The sequence below is a fragment of the Anguilla rostrata genome, chromosome 3 (assembly GCF_018555375.3).
Source record: "Anguilla rostrata isolate EN2019 chromosome 3, ASM1855537v3, whole genome shotgun sequence".
NCBI lineage: Eukaryota > Metazoa > Chordata > Actinopteri > Anguilliformes > Anguillidae > Anguilla > Anguilla rostrata.
The window spans coordinates 48,384,043-48,402,143 of NC_057935.1; the positions used below are offsets into that span (position 1 = coordinate 48,384,043).

Below are 18,101 nucleotides of genomic sequence, written 5' to 3' on the forward strand. Positions count from 1 at the left end.
GATTTCAGAAATCAAAACATCCATTTCTGATTGTGCACCAGTGGCCCACTCCAGTCAGCTGGGTGCAAGCTGATGAAGTGCCTTCCTTTGACCTGTGTATGTGAACTGTAATGGTGGACTGCAGACTGAACAGAAGCAGGGCTTTGGCGTGTTTCAGAGGAGACCACATGTTTATCTGCGGACTCTCAAATCGACAGAATGTTGCAGGTATGAGCAGGAACACTGAAATTATGTATGGTCATATGCATAGGTTTCATTTCAACTTTGGGGGAGATACACTATTGGACCACCTTGCCCCCGGTAGTCAAACGTCAAGTCTCCCCCTGCCCTCCCTAAACCTACGCATATGGGCATGGAGGTAAAATTTCTTAATTGTAATGAAAATAACAATCATCATTGCCATCATTCCATCGTCATCATAACCATGCATATTCATTATAAAATCTAATTGTAGAAACTGTATTTTTAAATGTTTATTTTACTTTTATAAAGTATCAAACCACTCAAATACAGCTCTGTAACACAATTGGTTTGATCATGAGAAGAATAACCTGGTATCCTCCCAAACGCTTCAAACGCATGAATTGGAATATCTTTTGAAAATCGTAGAATAATGTGAAAGTGGAGCGTTTGTGTTAAAAATAATAATAATAATAATGGTTTCATCTGTTTTGTACGTCCTTACAGAGAGCTGTGGCGTACTGAAGGACTGACACGCTGCAAGTTCTAATGCTGCCGTGGCTTGACGCAGTTGAACCAAACACGAAGGGCGGGGTTTTCTTTCCAAAGAGCCAATGAGAAGAACCCACGACCAAGCGACTGGTTTACAGATGAACTTAAAGTCTGTCTGGCATGTGGTAGATAGCGCACCGATATTTCTGTGGAGTTAGTTACAGCTGTTCAAGACTGTGGGTACTGTGACAGTATTATTTAAATAGACTGTAGATGTATTAAGTAGTAACAGTTATGGTTACAATAAACCCCGTTGCGCACAAACTCTTAAGTTATGCTCCCTTTATTCTTGTTTTGATAGACCTGCGATACGAAGGTAAGCTCGTTTAAATTCGCAAATATGTCAGCGCTTTTCAGCCTCTAATACTGCATTCACATATCACGCTTGCTTGAGCAGTGGGTCATTGTGTATCTTCGGAATATGGTGCATATAGAATCCGACGTTTTATCGTTGCTTTGTTCTAAACCATAACACACGCGTTGACGGCATTTCCACAATATGTCACCTTATTTATCTCAAGCTCTGCTTTCGGTTTCGACATAGCCAAGCCATTCTGCACTCCTAGAAGCAGATTGTGTTTTGTTAATATCTAGCCTATCCAACTTCATCACAAGAAAATAAATGTTTAAATCTATAAGAGCCTACTTTGTAGGCTACACAATTTTATACGCATGTTTGAATATGTTTGGGTCAAGTGACCGAGTAATGGCACGATTAACAGTACCGCAATTACGGTATGTTTGATGAACTTACGTGTATTATTATTGCTCGGAGGACAACTTCGAAAAGCCAACTTGCTTCCAAGCACTTGCTTCAGACATCCATCATCCGCTCTCTATGAATTCATGTGTTTACTTTTGACCTCTTGGCTAGTAAGCCACGTGCTTATGGCGACCTATTTCTATATAATGCACTAAATACCGTATGGTGGTTTGTATTGGACTTTGATATTTAATTAGCATATTATTAATCAAAAGGGCTTATCGGCTAGTCCTCGAATTGATGCTTTGATCTAACCATAAATCCTGTCTTGTATGGAACCAGTTTTTCTCTGAAGACGCGCATAGTTGCAGTATTCAAACGAGTTTAATTTAACGGGTGTATTCATGTCTGCAGTTTCCAAACATTACAAATCTGAAGCAATCACAGAACGTGTTATATTGTTGGTCGCTACATTAACACTTGCTTTTGAAAATATAAATAACACTATAGGGCAAATCAGCATGACGTCACAAAAATAGCTCATTTACTTCCGGGTGGAGTCCCCTCATTTCCTTGTCTTATTCATGCAATACTCTGCTCTAGCTCTATCCTCAGCGTTTTTATATTTAGTTTGGCTGTGCAGTTTCGTCTTTGATGTGTAAATATACTGTGCTGCATGTTAATGGTGCCCAATTGGGGGTTGGGCGGGGGGGGTTAAATGGTTGCAAATTGCATGTGCTCATGACATGGGTAAAATGAGGTGAATAAAGCTGACTGAAGTATTCTTTTCATCTGATTGTGAAACAACCCTGCAATAGTCAACGACTACAATAAAGCAAATTTCCTCTGTAGACCGACACTAATAATGCACTTAATGCAGTCACATGTATTGTAGTTGTTTTTCTTGATTGCAGGAGTGTATTGTGGGAAGAATGACAGTGTAGAGAATCATCTGGAGATGGGGAAAAAGCTGCTGGCTGCTGGACAGCTGGCTGATGCCCTGTCCCATTTCCATGCTGCTGTAGGTCTGTATGAGTCCAGATGCATGAACTTTTGACTATAGCGATCTAACTGAATCTTGCTGGGGGGGGGGGGGGTCATGGTAGGTTTAAGAACACTTAAAGTACACAGATGCTTTCTCACGCCCATTATTACATGTAATGCTGCCATGTTTAGGCCTTTTTAAATTAACTAAAGCATTCGTGTTGTCACCATAACCCAATGAACAGTACAGTTAACTGATTATTTAAAACATTTTACTGAGTGAAAAATAATTATAAAACATCCTGTAGTTGTCTAAGGTGGCTTTTTAGATATCATTGCCATAGCAATTCTTTGTGGTTTGTATTCTTTAGATGGGGACCCAAAAAACTACATGGCATATTACAGAAGAGCAACTGTTTACTTGGCAATGGGAAAGTCCAAATCTGCACTCCCAGATCTGAGCAAAGTCATCGAACTCAAACCAGACTTCACTGCAGTAAGTACTTCTTAACTGCCTCACTTTTTGCTAGACAGTCCATTGTGTATTTTCTCTGAAAAAAATATCACAAAACTAGCCCACCAGGATAGTACTTCCAGCTAAAGCAATCATTCTAGCTGCAGTGAATTAAATCCAGGCCATGTCTGACCCAACTGGTTTGACACCCCACAGGGTGACTGATGATTGGCCATAGCTTCAGCATAGCTTTGGCAGTGTCACCTGTCAAGTGTAATGACCAAGTTAGAGATTTGTCCGAGGTGGGATTTGAACCCGAGCCTCTCACTCATCCAAAGATTTTCTTAGGCAAACTCGTTCTCAGTCAGCTAAAGGCAACCTTAGCCAAGTCACCGGAGTGCTATACCTGCTACACATGCATCCGCGGTTCCGGCACCTGCAGTATGCCCATGCTAGTAGTGCTAGCTAGTCACTGTCCTCCACAGCAGAGGCTGCACAGGGCAGAAAGAAGTAGCAGCAGCTGTTTGCTTTCGTGTTTAGAGGAAACATGGCAGTCTGCAGCTGAGCTGAGACAGCATGTTGCAGCCATGGGGCAGGTTTTAACACTGATTTGACAATACAAATCATGGGAGAAAGTTTACACTAGAGGATGGCAATACATTAAAAATAGGAAGTTGCTGTTTTCATTGTTGACCCTGCTAAAACACATATATATGATTCTCGTTTTAATGTGAGTTGTTAGATATTATAGAATGGACATGGACATCTTATTTGTTTGTCATTGAAGCCCCTTATTTTAATGGGTTATGCTGGGTCAATAGACATGTAAACTATATTTGTTCTGTTTTCAATACCAGTGAGTAGCATCAGCGTAATACTAGTACAAGCGTAATAAATTAACACCCTATGTTCCTTCACTGTACTGTTAGAAAGAATTGCCATCAACAGATTCTTGTTATTTTAACAGGGAAAGGGGGAAAAAAAACAGATGGATAATTAGAATTTTTAAAAAGGAACCCCAGGAAAAAACTTTAGATTTGAACAATAAATGGGTGAATGAGAGGCATCAATTGTAAAGCGATTTGGATAAAAGCGCTATATAAATGCAGTCCATTTACCATTTACCAATAATGGGTAAGACCGTGTAGCTGAGAGAGTCATTGTCTGAAAGATAGTGAGACATACACTGTTCATATTTTTCTGAAAGCTCTGACAACACTTATAGATATATATATAATATCTAGATTCAAATGGTATTGGGTTGTGCCATGTCGAAGTTGAACAAACTTCACTAAGGTTGTTAGGTTGTTTAGATAGATAACACTTTATACTTGAAGAGTTTGTTGTTGTTTTGTGCTTTGTCTTTATATTACCATTAAGGTTATGCTGAAGCTGAAACTAAAATAAATTTCATGAACGCTTATGTTATTGTTGCCCTAAATTTTAATTAAACATTAAGTACATTTCATACACTCACTCACATCTCATGTAATCCCAAACACACCCACCCACACAGACACACACATATTCATCTTTATCTCCTTGCTGAGAACATAACAGAACAAGACACTTGTCATTATAACCAGGTGTAGAATACAAAATGCAAAACTCAGTAGTATTATGAATGCCAGCAGTATTATTTAAGCTGAAACGTGTAGACCGGAACGTGGTCGACATCTAGAATTGCCTGTTTTTCTTAAGGTGAGTTCCACAGAGGACATACTGTGCGCTTGCCTTGGAATAACATCAAACCAAGCCTCTCTCTCGCTTTCTCTGTCCCCAGGCAAGACTGCAGAGGGGAAATCTACTCTTGAAACAAGGGAAGCTGGATGAAGCAGAAGGAGATTTCAAGAAAGTGGTGAGTAACCGAATTGCAATGCGGTCGCTCAATCAATGGCCCCCGGGGGCTCTCGAATGAAAGAGAGGCTGGCTTGTGCGCATCTAATAACCAGAAAGCCACTGCAGGGAAAGAGTGGACAGTCATACTTCTGCTCACATGGATCTCCCAAGAGCCCGTGGCTGTTGGAAAAGGGGAACTATTTGAAGTGTGATGCTAGGCCAGAAGATGTCAGTAAAGTGTTGCGGGAAAGGATGCATGGAGAGCAGTCATTTTGTCAAAATGAGCCGATGACCACCTCGAAACTCATTTTGTGAGAGAAGTGTCAAAGCTGTCATGTTCAAGCAGTTCTATGTCATTTGAAAGTGCTTTGCTATGCAATTTATTGGCATTTGAGCGTATATCTGCGTAATGGTCTGCACATACTGTAGGTTTGGATGGAAAGCCTGTTTGTTTCAAAAAACCTGATCAAGTAGCTCAAAGGTTTTTTTGAACTTGTTTAAAAAGAAAGCTGTTTTGTTTTACTGCATGCAGTTTCGATACTTTTTTTTATTTTATTATTTTTTTTTTTTATTACATGATTCCTTTCATCTCTTTCAAGGGTTTCATAGGGCTATACAGTTGTACAGAGCCGGAGGGTAACTTCCTTCAGTCACAACTGTGTATTACCAACCTGGATAAGCTCAAAATGTCAATCCTTTTTAAATATTCCACAAGGTGTTGCCATTACAAACAACCCTTCTATGTTACATTTCCGCGAAAGTACTGATTAAATAAATGACTAAAAAACTTTGAAACGTGTTTTATAGCCAGCGTAACCTTGCCAAGAGACATAAATGCCTGCTTTTAATTCCTTTGCCTCGTTTTGAGGTGCGGTATTCCCAAGTCATCAGCTATGTGCAAACGTGCTGTAGAAGTACTTTGCTCATGTTCTTTAAAAATGAACGTTGAAGGTTGTGAGCAGCAGCAGCAGCAGCATGGCATTTGGAAATGCAAGTGAAAATTAAGATTTTAAGAGACTGCCTGTGCTGTGGAAAGTCTTGTATAATGTATTCAGAGTGAAGTCTACTATTTTTGGGGAAATATGTAATTGGCCAATCTAGAGACTGACGGAACTTTGTTCAGCTTGACTGACTTTTATGCTAGAGTAAAAATCACGTTTCTCAACCTAATTCAGTGTCAGTAATATTGACTGATGTTCGCTAAATATTCATCTTTATCATGTCAAGCAATTAAATACTAATTAAGTTAAATACTAATAAGTTAAATACTATCTAATGCAGTCATTACCCTACATCGCTAAAAAAAATAATGATGAAGCAATTATGGTTGGGAACTTGTAGTTGAGTGAAGGAGTATTTGAGTCATAATTGATTACAAATAAACACAATTTTTTTCAGAATCTAGTTTTCAGAGGTAGTTTGTGTCCAAATGTTAAACTGATACTGGTAGATAATGGTTGAGTGCAACATGGCCATATAGGCCTATTCTGCATTCATATATAAAAAATTATTACTTGAGTACATGTTAAAAATTGGATAATTACTCATGTAGAGGAAAACTGTATTTGTCACAACCCTAGGCACAAAGTATTGATACTAATATATTGATATTAATGCATTATTTCAGAAGTTAGCCCTTGTGTATATACTGTAACAGAATAAACGTTCAGGCTGCTGGCATTGTAAAGATGGCTGAATGAGGTTTCAACTACCTCATAATGGATGGAGCTATAATGAACTGTTAATCGATGACCTATTCGAACCAATCAAAATTAATTTTGATTTGAACCAATCAATAGGTGAGTCACTAATTCTGTATGGAGCTTCACTGGTTTTTGGGCTTGTATAGCTTCACTTTACCATCAGTATTGTATTGCCCTATTTTCTTGTACCATATGTGGAAATCAAGTGGAAATGTGGAATGTGGAAAAGCTAATGGACTTCAGCATGCTGGCCCTACCAAACATCTTCACTATATCTGAAGAGCTCTTGTACTTGTAAAGTACCTCCCCTCAGTGCAGTGCCACTGTATTAATATAGACCAAGCAACCAATCAACATTAACAGCAAGTTTGACTTCTAGAGCAGAAAGTTAAAAATGAGGGAATATATGGATCTGCCTTCACTCAGCAATGCTATTTCGACACATTTTTTAACATTTTTAAACTGCATTTAGACACATTCATTTTTCTGCTAGAGCTGAGCTAGCAGAAAATTTCAAGAGGAATGTGAGGTCTTTTTGGAGTTAGTGCTGCACTAGCTTGGAAAATGTAGTCATTACAGTGGGGTTTCTTTGCAACTGAAAAAGTAGTTGAAGAAAGCCCCCCCTCCCCCCCTAGTGTTTCACAGTATTCAGGTACTGTCATATTTCCATTTTCAGTAGTTCACACATTTGCGACACCTAAAGGAAAAGGTAATTAGTGTCTTTCCTGTTCCCAAAAAAATCGTCCGAGGTGCTATCGCGGCACAAAATGGCGAACGCGTCCGAGCCTCAAAGCGGTCCTTCCTGCTTAATCCAATCAGATCGGTCCCCTTCTGCTGCTTTCCAGCTCAAATCCGGGCCCAGCGATAAAGAGGCGGCGGAAGCCAAAGCCCTGCTAACCAAGTCCGACGAGATCCAGCGGCTGGCGGCCCAGGCGCAGAGCGACTTCGCGCGAAAGGACTACAGCTCGGCCGCGGCCCTCCTGGACACGGTCATCGAGGTGAGCGTCTCGCAGGCCGTGCCAGTGCTCCCGTAGCGCAAAGATGTACACCTCTGGCATCTGCGTTGCCACTTCCCAGCACGGGCGCAAATGAAATGACCAGAACCTCGGGAATAATGTCAGGCACAACTGCTATCTGCTAACACACTGGTGTCCACTGAACGTTCACGTCTTTCTGCTTTTCATTCAAACACTATTAGGGAATTGCTTCATTGGAAGTGATCAGAAGGAAATTCAGATCGCTTTTTTTGTCAGCAGTTATCTGTTGCAATACCTATAAGACCACCTACAAATCCCTATAAAACTGCCCCAGACTCTCATTGTCCAAGACCAGGAGTAGACCCATAGTCATGACAGTTCTGTGATGAGGGTATTGCCACCCTTTTCACCCCCCTCCCTCCCCCCACCCTCAGACATGCGTGTGGGACGTGGGCTCCCGAGAGCTCCGGGCAGAATGCATGATCCAGCTGGGAGAGCTGGGGAAAGCCATCAACGACCTGAAAGCCACCTCCAAACTGAAGAACGACAACACTCAGGCCTTCTACCAGCTCAGCGCCATCTACTACCAGCTGGGCGACCATGAAATGTCCCTCAAGTAAGACTTCACGTGTGTTTACTGTTTGTCACGCTTATGTACATTCATAGGTAAGAACATTTGATAACAAAAAGTGCGTGTTTATTGCGACTGTCATCAGGCACCTGTGGCTGGCTGTGTGATGTAGATGACCAGATGAAATGCCACAGGTTTACGGGTCACTATGACTCGGTTTCAGGTCATTTAAACATTTACTTTGTTTTCTGGAGTCCAGACTAGAGTGCATTTGTCATTGTGTTCTTTTTCCATCACCACTGTTTTGGTTTAACACTGAACTGTGGTGTGCTTGCATAATCCATTTGTCACATCAACATTGTGTGTGTCCACTAACTGATCTAGTATGTCAATAACGATGCGTCTACCGCCTTTATGGAATTAGAGCGGATCAATGCGCTTTGCTTTCTCACAAGCTACAAAGCACACTACAGATTAGCCACCAATTCAAGACTCGTACAAAGAAATTTTGGACGTATAAAAACGAATTAAACGAATTCAGACAAAGGCGAAGATACTTGGTTCTGGAACAACCCCCCCGAACAAACCATATGTGAAAGCCACCCATTGCGTGTCGCCTCTCGTCTCTTCCAGTGAGGTACGTGAATGTCTGAAGCTGGACCCGGATCATAAGCAGTGCTTCAGCCACTACAAGCAGGTGAAGAAGCTGAACAAGCAGATACTCGCTGCAGAGGAGCTCATTCAACAGCAGAGGTGCGCCTCTTTTTGTTCCCTCTCCCGATATGTTTAACAAACCAGACAGCTACTGCGGAGATGTATCCAGAGCTGACATTATTCCTTCTCTCTGGTGATTAAAAATACGCTTGCATCTTAGAGCTCGACGTTTTATCATGTTTTGATGTGTCGAGCACTTACAAGCTCAATTAAGCGTTCTGAAGCGAGTTCTTTAAAACACTCCTGCAGTCAGCGAGGCAAGCAGGCGTTGCTACCAGCAGGAGCTTGTCATTGGAAAAGACATTCAAAACCAAGTAGAAAACTCATATTTCTGTGGGTAGCTATCTTAGTCAAACAGACTCAGAATCTTGTAAAATATGTGTGCGGTTTAAGTAAAGAATTCTAAGTAAAACCTGAAAGTCCTTGTGTTACTCTTTAGTGCTTAAGAGGCTTAGGAGCATTTAGGTCAATGCTCCCATGTTTGCTATGGACAAAGGAGGTCTTTTAGAAATAGGAGTAACTGATGTTTTGATAATGTGGTCTCTCTCTCTCGGTCAGGTATGGAGATGCAGTCAGTAAATACGAATCTGTGATGAAAACAGAACCGCACATTTCCCACTACACAAATCAGGCCCAGGAGCGGATATGCCACTGTTTGTCCCAGGTACAGTATGACGGAGCCTTTACCTGGGCCAATATTCATGAAGTATCTCCCTCGGGTCAGATATCCGTCCATATCTTAACCTTATCCATTATGACCCAAAATGCAAAACTGATCCTAGATCAGCACTCCAGCGTGTATGCTTGGCTCTTATCCACAAGCCCCGGTATAGCATTTTGTATAGGACACCTTGTATTTTACAGCTGATCCTGCAGTTAAAATTGATGTCCATTTTAGTTTGTTTTGTCTGATCACTCTTTTGCTTTTTTTTCCCCTTCAGGACAAGCAAGCCACTGAAGCTATCACAGTGTGTAGTAAAGTTCTGAAGTCAAACCCTCAGAATGTGAATGCGCTGAAGGACAGAGCTGAAGCCTTCCTGCAAGACGAGCAGTATGAGGAAGGTGAGGCTCTAGCTTCCCCCACACGAAACCCACCCAGGGGCTTTCACCTCGGTCAGACGCAGTGGTAGCAACCGTGCCCGGTCAGGTCCAAGGGGCATCGGGGTGCCGATTTTTGCCGGAGGGATAAACACTCAGCGCAAAGGTTCTTATCATAAATGCCAGCAGAAACCATCTTGCGTCAAGCAATGCACTTTTACTTGCACGAAACTCTTCAGTGCGTAGGTGTTTGTCTCATTGCAGATGGTCTTTGACAGGTTTAAGGAGATTCACATGCAGGTTTTGTGGTCATTACCACACATGCATGCGCGTGCACACGCACCCACACACACACACACACACAATGAGCTTCATAATGTTTGGAACAAAGCCGTATATTTTAAGAAAACAAAAGTCTTTGTCCCCAAAATTTTGGAGCTCACTGTACATACATATATACATACATATTCATAATTTCTGTGGCTTTGGTCAGTGATGAGCTATCACTTGGCAGAATCTCAAATGCTGTCAAAAAAAGAGCTGTTGATATGATGCTCTCTGTTGGGCTGTAGATCTGCAGTAACTGTGGCTACCGGGAGCACTCCAGGTCGGCTATTCAAGTCTGCCAGCTGCACTGTGAAAATATGATGTACTTTTTACATCTGAAAGCAGTGACACAAACTACAGTCAAACCCATCTGGAAGTAGTGGAGCCTTGGATAAAAATGGTGTGGAAAATCACCTGATCTGGCCCTGCAGTTTTAAATCGGTATTCCAGTGTGCTGTTCGTGTTGGTAATTGGCCGTAACACAATGGTACCGACTACGCAGAAAGCATGTTAAGGTTTAGCAGCTTCCCCTCTCTGCTTTCGTGATATAGCCTTCACTCTTTTGGGTGATGCAAGCACTGTTCCTCAGCCAAAGCTGGAGCCCGGCAGCACAGCAGCTAGCCGTGAATCAGGTGGGGTAGGACAGAAGGGTGCCGGGGCCAACGCACCACCGCCCTGGCATACTCGGCCCAGGTGTTCTGTGACTCCGTCTGCGGCCGGCCGCTAGTGGGGCAGTCTCTCGTGGGCCAGGTACCCGACTGGTATGCTGTCTCAGCTGGCAACCTCTGCAGAACCTACGTCCTCTCAGCTGCTGTCTTTACGGAGACTGGCAACTGAGAGAAAGCCAATACCCGAGCCACATTTTTAAATGTTTTTCATTTTTTGGCTGGACCGCAACAGCGGTGCCAGCCCTACAAACGCAAATATCTGTGACTGAGTGAGTGACTGAGTGAGTGATAAAGTTACACCATTGGTTGGCCGGATCACGTGTGTTAGGTCCAGCCATATACTAGGTTTTGACCTGGTCTTGTTTTAAAGCATATGCTTCTTTTTCTGGAGTGTCAGTCATGTTGCACATGCTCTGTTTGCTTTTTCCATGTGGTAGTGTAGATCTTTTATTCTCTCAACAAAAATACTTCACAAGGATAGGCGCAGCTATTAAATTTCCAAAATGCCATGTTACTGTCCGGCCTTGCATTTTTATCTTTCCTCTTGTTAGTTTTGACCTTTTAAAGAATGAAGGAGCAGAATTGAGGCTGAAATCTAAGCCTTGTGGTGCCAGGTAAAAATGAAGGAATTGATCAAAAGTCTTAATGAATAGCACACACAATTTTACAATGGTCACAAGAAAGATCAATGTAAAATAATTAATTTTGGCATTAGGAATAGTTGGTTCTTTTGTATTAAATAATGCTGTGGTCTATCGGTGTATGTCTACCCTGTCTGGAAAAGAAGGTGGGACTGTCTTTGATTGTCAGCACTTAACTGTTAGCATTTGGTTCAAATGAGCCTTAGCATTGAGTGGGTTTAAATGCCTGCAGGAACTGTTTCCAGAACTGGAGTTGCAAATCACACCAACCACAAAGTTTTAACATTGCTATTGTGAGGTAATTCATAAGTTTAATTTTCAGTGAAATGTTCTACATTCTCAACATTCAGAGCTGATCCTAGACCACTTAGAACAAAATATTAATGGAAGTTACCTGAGGCTTCATTGAGCAGTATGGATGTTTGTCTTTTGTGTGTGTGTGACGGCCATATTGTTGTCTCGGCAGCTATCAAAGACTTTGAGAGCGCTCGCGAGCATAACGAGAACGACCGGCAAATCAAGGAGGGGCTGGAGAGGGCGCAGCGACTTCTGAAGCAGTCTCAGAAAAGGGACTACTACAAGGTCCTGGGAGTCAAGAGGTGTGTCTTCTGCAAAGACCCAATCATAAGCGGTTTGAGAAGGGATATGTGTGGTTATGTCAGTCATGCAGGTTTCAGTAGTGTTCAACGTAAGCGCATTTATTTGGAGCATTAATTTTAATACCAAAGCTAGAAATTAGGGTTAACTATGAATTGCACTAAGAGCCATTTTTTGGCAAAATTATCTGCAGGTTACTTAACGTGTGCCATTCACTGCCTGTATTACGTGAGTACAGTGTAACGTTTCAGTAAGTTCAGGGGGAGGGTTGGATTGGTAACAAGCAAAGCTCAAAACGGCCAGATGAAAACCTTTACATTGCTGATCAGGAACTGCTGAACACCCAACCAAACTCTTTCCTCCAAAGTCTTATTTTCCTCACAGGATGACCACATTTATACCAGCAGAGCCAAAGGGCAGTGAAGCTGGGCCAGTCTAATTTCAGCCTCTGATGCCGTTACAGGAATGCACAGAAGAAGGAGATCATTAAGGCCTACAGGAAGCTAGCGCAGCAGTGGCACCCTGACAACTTCCAGGACCCCGAGGAAAAGAAGAGGGCGGAGAAAAAGTTCATCGACATCGCCCAAGCCAAAGAGGTGCTTTCAGACCCCGGTAAGGTCCTTCAGAGGCACATCCATCACCCCAGCTGTCACGGAACATCCTCCTGTTCATTTCAGACTGGTGGAGCCCAGCAAGGTTATCAGAGCAGCGGTTCCACAGAGCCGTCCCCGTCACTCCTCGCCCGTCAGCTCGACATACGCGGCTTCCGCGAGACGGACAAGGAGAGGGCGGCGGAGGCTTCCTTCTTCAGATTTCATCCATTTTATTCATTCGCCTGCCCCTGCTGCTGAAATTCCATCCCACTTCTGAAGAGTGTTTTCACATGAAACCACTGCTGGGGAAAAAAGGCATCGATGTGATCCTGATGAATGTTGATGTCCTTGGGGTTAATGGTACTGTACAAAACCACACATTTGCTGCAGAGCTCTTAACCACTTCATTTACATTCAGTTGCTGTGAGGTGCTAAATATGCTGTTCTGTCGGCTGGTAGGCACTATTGAAATGGTGTGTGAAGGGAGAATTCACTAACCAGTTCGGACAATCAGGTGTAAGCCTTTCTGTAAATTTATATTTATATAAAACAAAACTGGCATATTAACACTCAGTTTTATTCTATTTTTATACCTATAAAATATTAATTGTTGCCATATTGACTTTAAAAAATATGCATTTTCCGTACAGGCTTCATACTTCTCAAGACTTTAAAATAGAACTGATATACAGTACCAGGTATTTGTTAATACATGATTGGTTTGGTTTGAAGACTTTGTTTAGATAATTCAAATAACTGAAGTAGCATCTGTAAGGCTGTTAAAGACTAGCATATCTGAGCACTGTGGCCCTTGTTCACATGCATCCCAGCAGCCCAGTGCCTTCCCTGCGTGATGTCACTTCCAGGCAGGCTCTGACATTCAGCATGGGTTTTGTGTTTCCACAGAGAAGAGGAGCAAGTTTGACCAGGGCGAGGACCCTCTGGACCCAGAGAGCCAGCAGGGCAGGGGTCACCATCACTTCCACGGAGGTTGGGACTCCTTCCAGGGCTTCAACCCCTTCGGCTCCGGGCCCTTCAACTTCAAATTCAACTTCAACTGAAGCCCACCGCACCCAGTGGAGCCTGCCTTCTCTAAAAACCTCTTCGCCAGAGGGAAGCATTCCAGTCGAATGGAAGCAACACTATGTTAATTGCACTCAGGAATACACACAGACGCACGCACTTCCTCCCTGACCACGGTGCCATTTTGTTTTTTAAATGTCTGGCCCGCCGTAAATGGGTGTCTATGCCAGGGAGTTACGGTCGCCCTGGGAACACTTTTCATCCCACCCGCGTCCCCAGTCTGCTCCTGCTCTGTCCATTCACGTGACATCTGAGCGATCTCAGACTGTACGGGCTGAAGGGAACAAGTTCAATCCAAAACCAAAAAAAAAACTGTAAATAGATGCTATTTTTATATGATGGGATTCTGAACTGTAAATAAAAATCTATTTATGCTTACTTAATTTAGTGGCCATTTTCTTGACTGAATCTGGAATCTGCAATCTTTCTTTTTTTCTTGCGAAGCTAAAATCCCATCATCTGTGAGATGGTGCATTATTTTGACAGGATATTGGTTGGCATACAAAAAGCATAGTGCTCCAGCTGCTGCAACGGTTGTGAAATTTCAAAGTCCCCACGTCTGACTAATAAATCTTTGTTAAATCTGTTTCAGAATTGACTGCAGTGTCAATTAAGAGTGAATGGAGATGACCACAGTGACAGTGATTGCATCATTTCTCATTGATTTCAAAGTATAAGAATGTGAAATCCTCCTAATTAATGTAACTTTTGTTTCACAGTATTATATGTAGACGAGAACACAAAACTGCTGCCAATGCCATTTCAACAAGGCTTGCAACTCAGCCAGAGATGCATTTTGCATAAATGAAAACACACACTTTCTCTTTCTCTCACCACTCTATTTGTTGACTGAAAGACATCTTAATTACAATGATTCAGCCACTTCCATAGAGAGGAAATGTGGGTGGGCCTGGAAGAGTGTTTTGATGCAGATTCTCCAGATTGTAGACTTTAATCTGTTGGAAGCAATAACCAAAACATTACACAACAGAGAATTGTGGAGTCTCCTAGTTCACAGAATATTATGATAGACTAATGTTATGGCCCTTGGTTAAAAATGTTACAACTTTGTTTTGGAGAAATCATGTTTTTCTTTGGTATTTCAAATAGTACAGTACCCATGAGCCTCGGCGTCTATGGTGATAGTGTGGGCCAGAGTGTGAAATATGGGTGGGGATCAATGTTCTGGAATGACTTGACAAATGAATTAAACTAGATTTACCATGACAAAATTGCGGACCTACAGAAAATCAAGCTCTGTAATTGGATGAATCCTTATGCAGTGCTCTTCAGGACTAGTAGTTTATGTGTCTTCTAAAATGATGTACTCAGTGTGGTGCCCTTGCCTTAGTTTCAGTGGACCAAAATGTTTGCGAATTTTTTTGCGAACATGATTCAACCGGGAGAGTGTCATGCCCATCCAAGGTGGGGAAATGCCTGAAAGGTGCTTCACGTTAGACTGCGCAGTCATGGAATTTTTGCATCGGAACCTAAGCCCCTCAAAATAACCAAGGTATGAAACCAAATTTGTCCAGAGCACAGCTAAAATCTGGATTACACTGCATAAACCATTCTTGTAATAAACATTATTTGCAGATAGAACGACAGAGGCCACAGCTGGCTAAAACTCTACAAAACCTAAAAGTGTTCAGAGGGGAGAAAGTTGAGATTGTAGTTTGAAGGGGTGTGTTTTTAGTGGGGCTTTTTGATAAGTTGCTGCCAAGAAAGATGGTCAACGACTTGCATTCCGGTAGATGTCAGCAGCTCCTTCCTCCACTGGGGAACATGAACTGAGAATGAAGGGTTTGTAGATGGCAATAAGGGTTGGCTGTCCCTGTTGATGCCGAACAGACCTGCAATAGAATCTAAAGTTGAGCAGCAGAATTCTGCACATGATTGCATGGTTGGGGATGATTTAATTTCAGTTCTGGAAATGAATTAAATTAATTACATCAAAAATCCTCACAGAACATTATGGGTATTTTACAGTTTGTCGATTGAATTTCAGTTAATTTCTTAAATTTAAAAACTGAACTGACCCTAAGAGTGTATGCTGACATGTCTGGCAAAGCATGCTGGAGTATCGGAGTGGACAGAGTTACAGTATTCCTGGCTAAATATACAAGTACAAAGAGCTGAATCAAGTAAATGGGTCATTTAGATGTTGGAGAGTCTGCAGCTCCAATCCTCTTGTGCTGTATTATGGCTGAATTACGGTTTATTGTCTACTGTCACACCAAGGTTCCTGGCTCCCCGCCGTGCAGGCAGCACACTGTTACCATGGGAAATACAGATATCTTTTACAGTTGGACATTCGGCTGAGTTTTTTTTTTTTTTTTGCAAGGTGCAAGGTTGAGATTAAGTTGCCATTAGTCATCCGGTTTGATGTGTCACTAAAGCATGTCGCGATGAGTGATGGGATTTGGTCCCTCGGGTGCCCTCATAGTGTCCTGGGTGATGAGATTTAGTCCCCTAGGCCCTCACAGCAGGGCAGAGGCTAGTCCCATTGCAGCCCAGGTTAGTTTACCACCCTGCTAGGCCTTGCGCTCATCATTTTCAGGTGGCATGCCGTGCCGGCCATTACCATGCACCATTTGCGTTGCTGCCTGGGCTGGCTGCCTCCCTTCCTAGCAACCCCTGTGCTGCTCCTTTCTGATATTGTCTGCTTGGTAAGAACCAGACCTGGGTCAAATACGTATTTGTTTTGGATTCAAATACTTTTATATGCTTTACTGATCTGGTGTATTGGAACCAATGAAAGACTTTCAAAAAAGTGCAAACCCCGCCTTATTGGCAGGCTCAATTACACCAGGCAAGATCAATGGAGCACAGAAAAGTATTTGAATCCAAAACATATACGTATTTGACCCAGGTCTGGTAAGAACTGTGCATTAACAATACTGTCACAAGATTAAGACCACTGTCCATTTGAATAGCCGGCTGCCTCTTCAAAGATTCCCTCTGGGGGGATTTCCTCTCCCTGCCTGGAGTCATTATTTTATACTCTGTTCTCTATAATGAGATGAGATATAATTAGACAACTGTTACATCTCTGAAGAGTGTGTTTCAACGCAAATCTCAATTTCAAAATAATCGAGAACAATCACAATGGCATAACGTATCCTCATAGCACTACAGCTTGCAGTTTAATAATATAATTGCCACTGTATCCACTGATGAATAACATTATCGTTTCCTTTCGATTTTGTATTTGCTTTCTCTGATATCACTAACAGTGGCAGATGTTTAGTGCTGTAAATGTTTGTGTTGTAAACAGACGTTCACCGAACAAAATATGAAGGTCCATTTCCTTCATGCTATTTTGGCGTGTGCTGATTTTTTAAATTCACTTTCTTCCGCAGCGTTCTGTAACTGACCACATATCCCATGGGTCACATAAATGAAGGCGATAATGAAACAGGATATTCAAGCTTTAAGACGGCAGTCCCTAATGAACCTTTCAAAATGCGGTTTCCTGAAAAACGTGGCTGTGGAAATAAGTAAAACGAGATGTGTAAATGAACTGACAATGAGATTTCTATTCTTGACTGTGCCGGTTTGCGAGTAGCGGTTTGGAGGGTTCCAGAGTTCTTCGAGCTTGTGGGAGAATGAGTCATGGGACCATTCTTGAGAGGAAGGATCCCTGCTGCTAACAGCTCTTCACAGCAGAAGCACTATGATTGTTCTTCAGAAACCATTTTATGTTGGCAGAAGGCAGGCATGGGGCAAAGCAATTTAGAGGGAAATGTATTATTTGAATGTTTCCTTCCATTTAGCCAATCTGTCATCAAGGACATTATAAAAGAATGTTGAAAAACGAATGAAGAAAAATAACCTATTGACTTTGCTGTGAGAATGGTAAGGACTCTACAGTCTGTGGATCTTGTTAATAAAATCACAAAGCTGGCAACACATGCTGTATCCTGCATATCCATCAGCAATCCTAGTCTTTGGACTCACCAAATGTATATTTGCTATTATTTTGACAGATGGTTGATGAAACTTCACAGAGCTAAACACTAAATACACACAGCTGACATCAATTTATTGCATAATGTGCCCCTTAAATATATTAAAACTTACTGAAGGTAATTTGTTAAGGATAGGTTTTTGTGCTATTCTTACAGAACCAATTTCTCACAAAATCATTGACAGATTTGAATACAAATTGGTCAATGATCATTGACCAAGAATCAACCATTATATGTATTTGTAGTGTTTCTCTTCATAAGTGCTTCATATATGTTTTTGAAGGTAAAACTGATTTGATTTAATGTTGGTTTCAGCTTTTCTCACTTTTTAATGCCATTTTGAGTGCTTATATACTGGGGCTGTTTGCTTGCATACTAAAGGGTACCCTAATCCATTCTCAGAAAGAACAGTTCAAGAGGTTTTTTGGTATATGTTTCATAAAGTCAATATGCTTTTGGAAATGAATGCCAGAGAAAGTTTTTTAGCCGAATGCATTGTTCCATGC

The 18,101-nt window shown here is 41.9% G+C and overlaps 1 protein-coding gene and 1 long non-coding RNA gene across 2 annotated transcripts in view; one reads left to right on the forward strand and one right to left on the reverse strand.

The window, feature by feature from the left end:
- The window catches only part of LOC135251016 (uncharacterized), a 61,064-nt gene extending 59,155 nt beyond the window's left edge, over window positions 1-1,909 (reverse strand). The window contains exon 1 of the long non-coding RNA XR_010329065.1: window positions 1,487-1,909. This is a non-coding gene — a long non-coding RNA (uncharacterized LOC135251016). The remainder of the gene's footprint in view (window positions 1-1,486) is intronic.
- On the forward strand, window positions 79-14,007 carry dnajc3a (DnaJ (Hsp40) homolog, subfamily C, member 3a). The gene is made up of 13 exons (XM_064327940.1): window positions 79-207; window positions 688-1,048; window positions 2,350-2,460; window positions 2,791-2,915; window positions 4,657-4,731; window positions 7,261-7,413; window positions 7,827-8,008; window positions 8,597-8,716; window positions 9,236-9,341; window positions 9,619-9,739; window positions 11,818-11,950; window positions 12,412-12,560; window positions 13,448-14,007. Exons 2-13 carry the CDS (start codon window positions 967-969, stop codon window positions 13,600-13,602), a joined length of 1,512 nt encoding a protein of 503 aa, XP_064184010.1. The 5' UTR covers window positions 79-207; window positions 688-966; the 3' UTR covers window positions 13,603-14,007.
- Window positions 14,008-18,101: the final 4,094 nt, after the last annotated feature.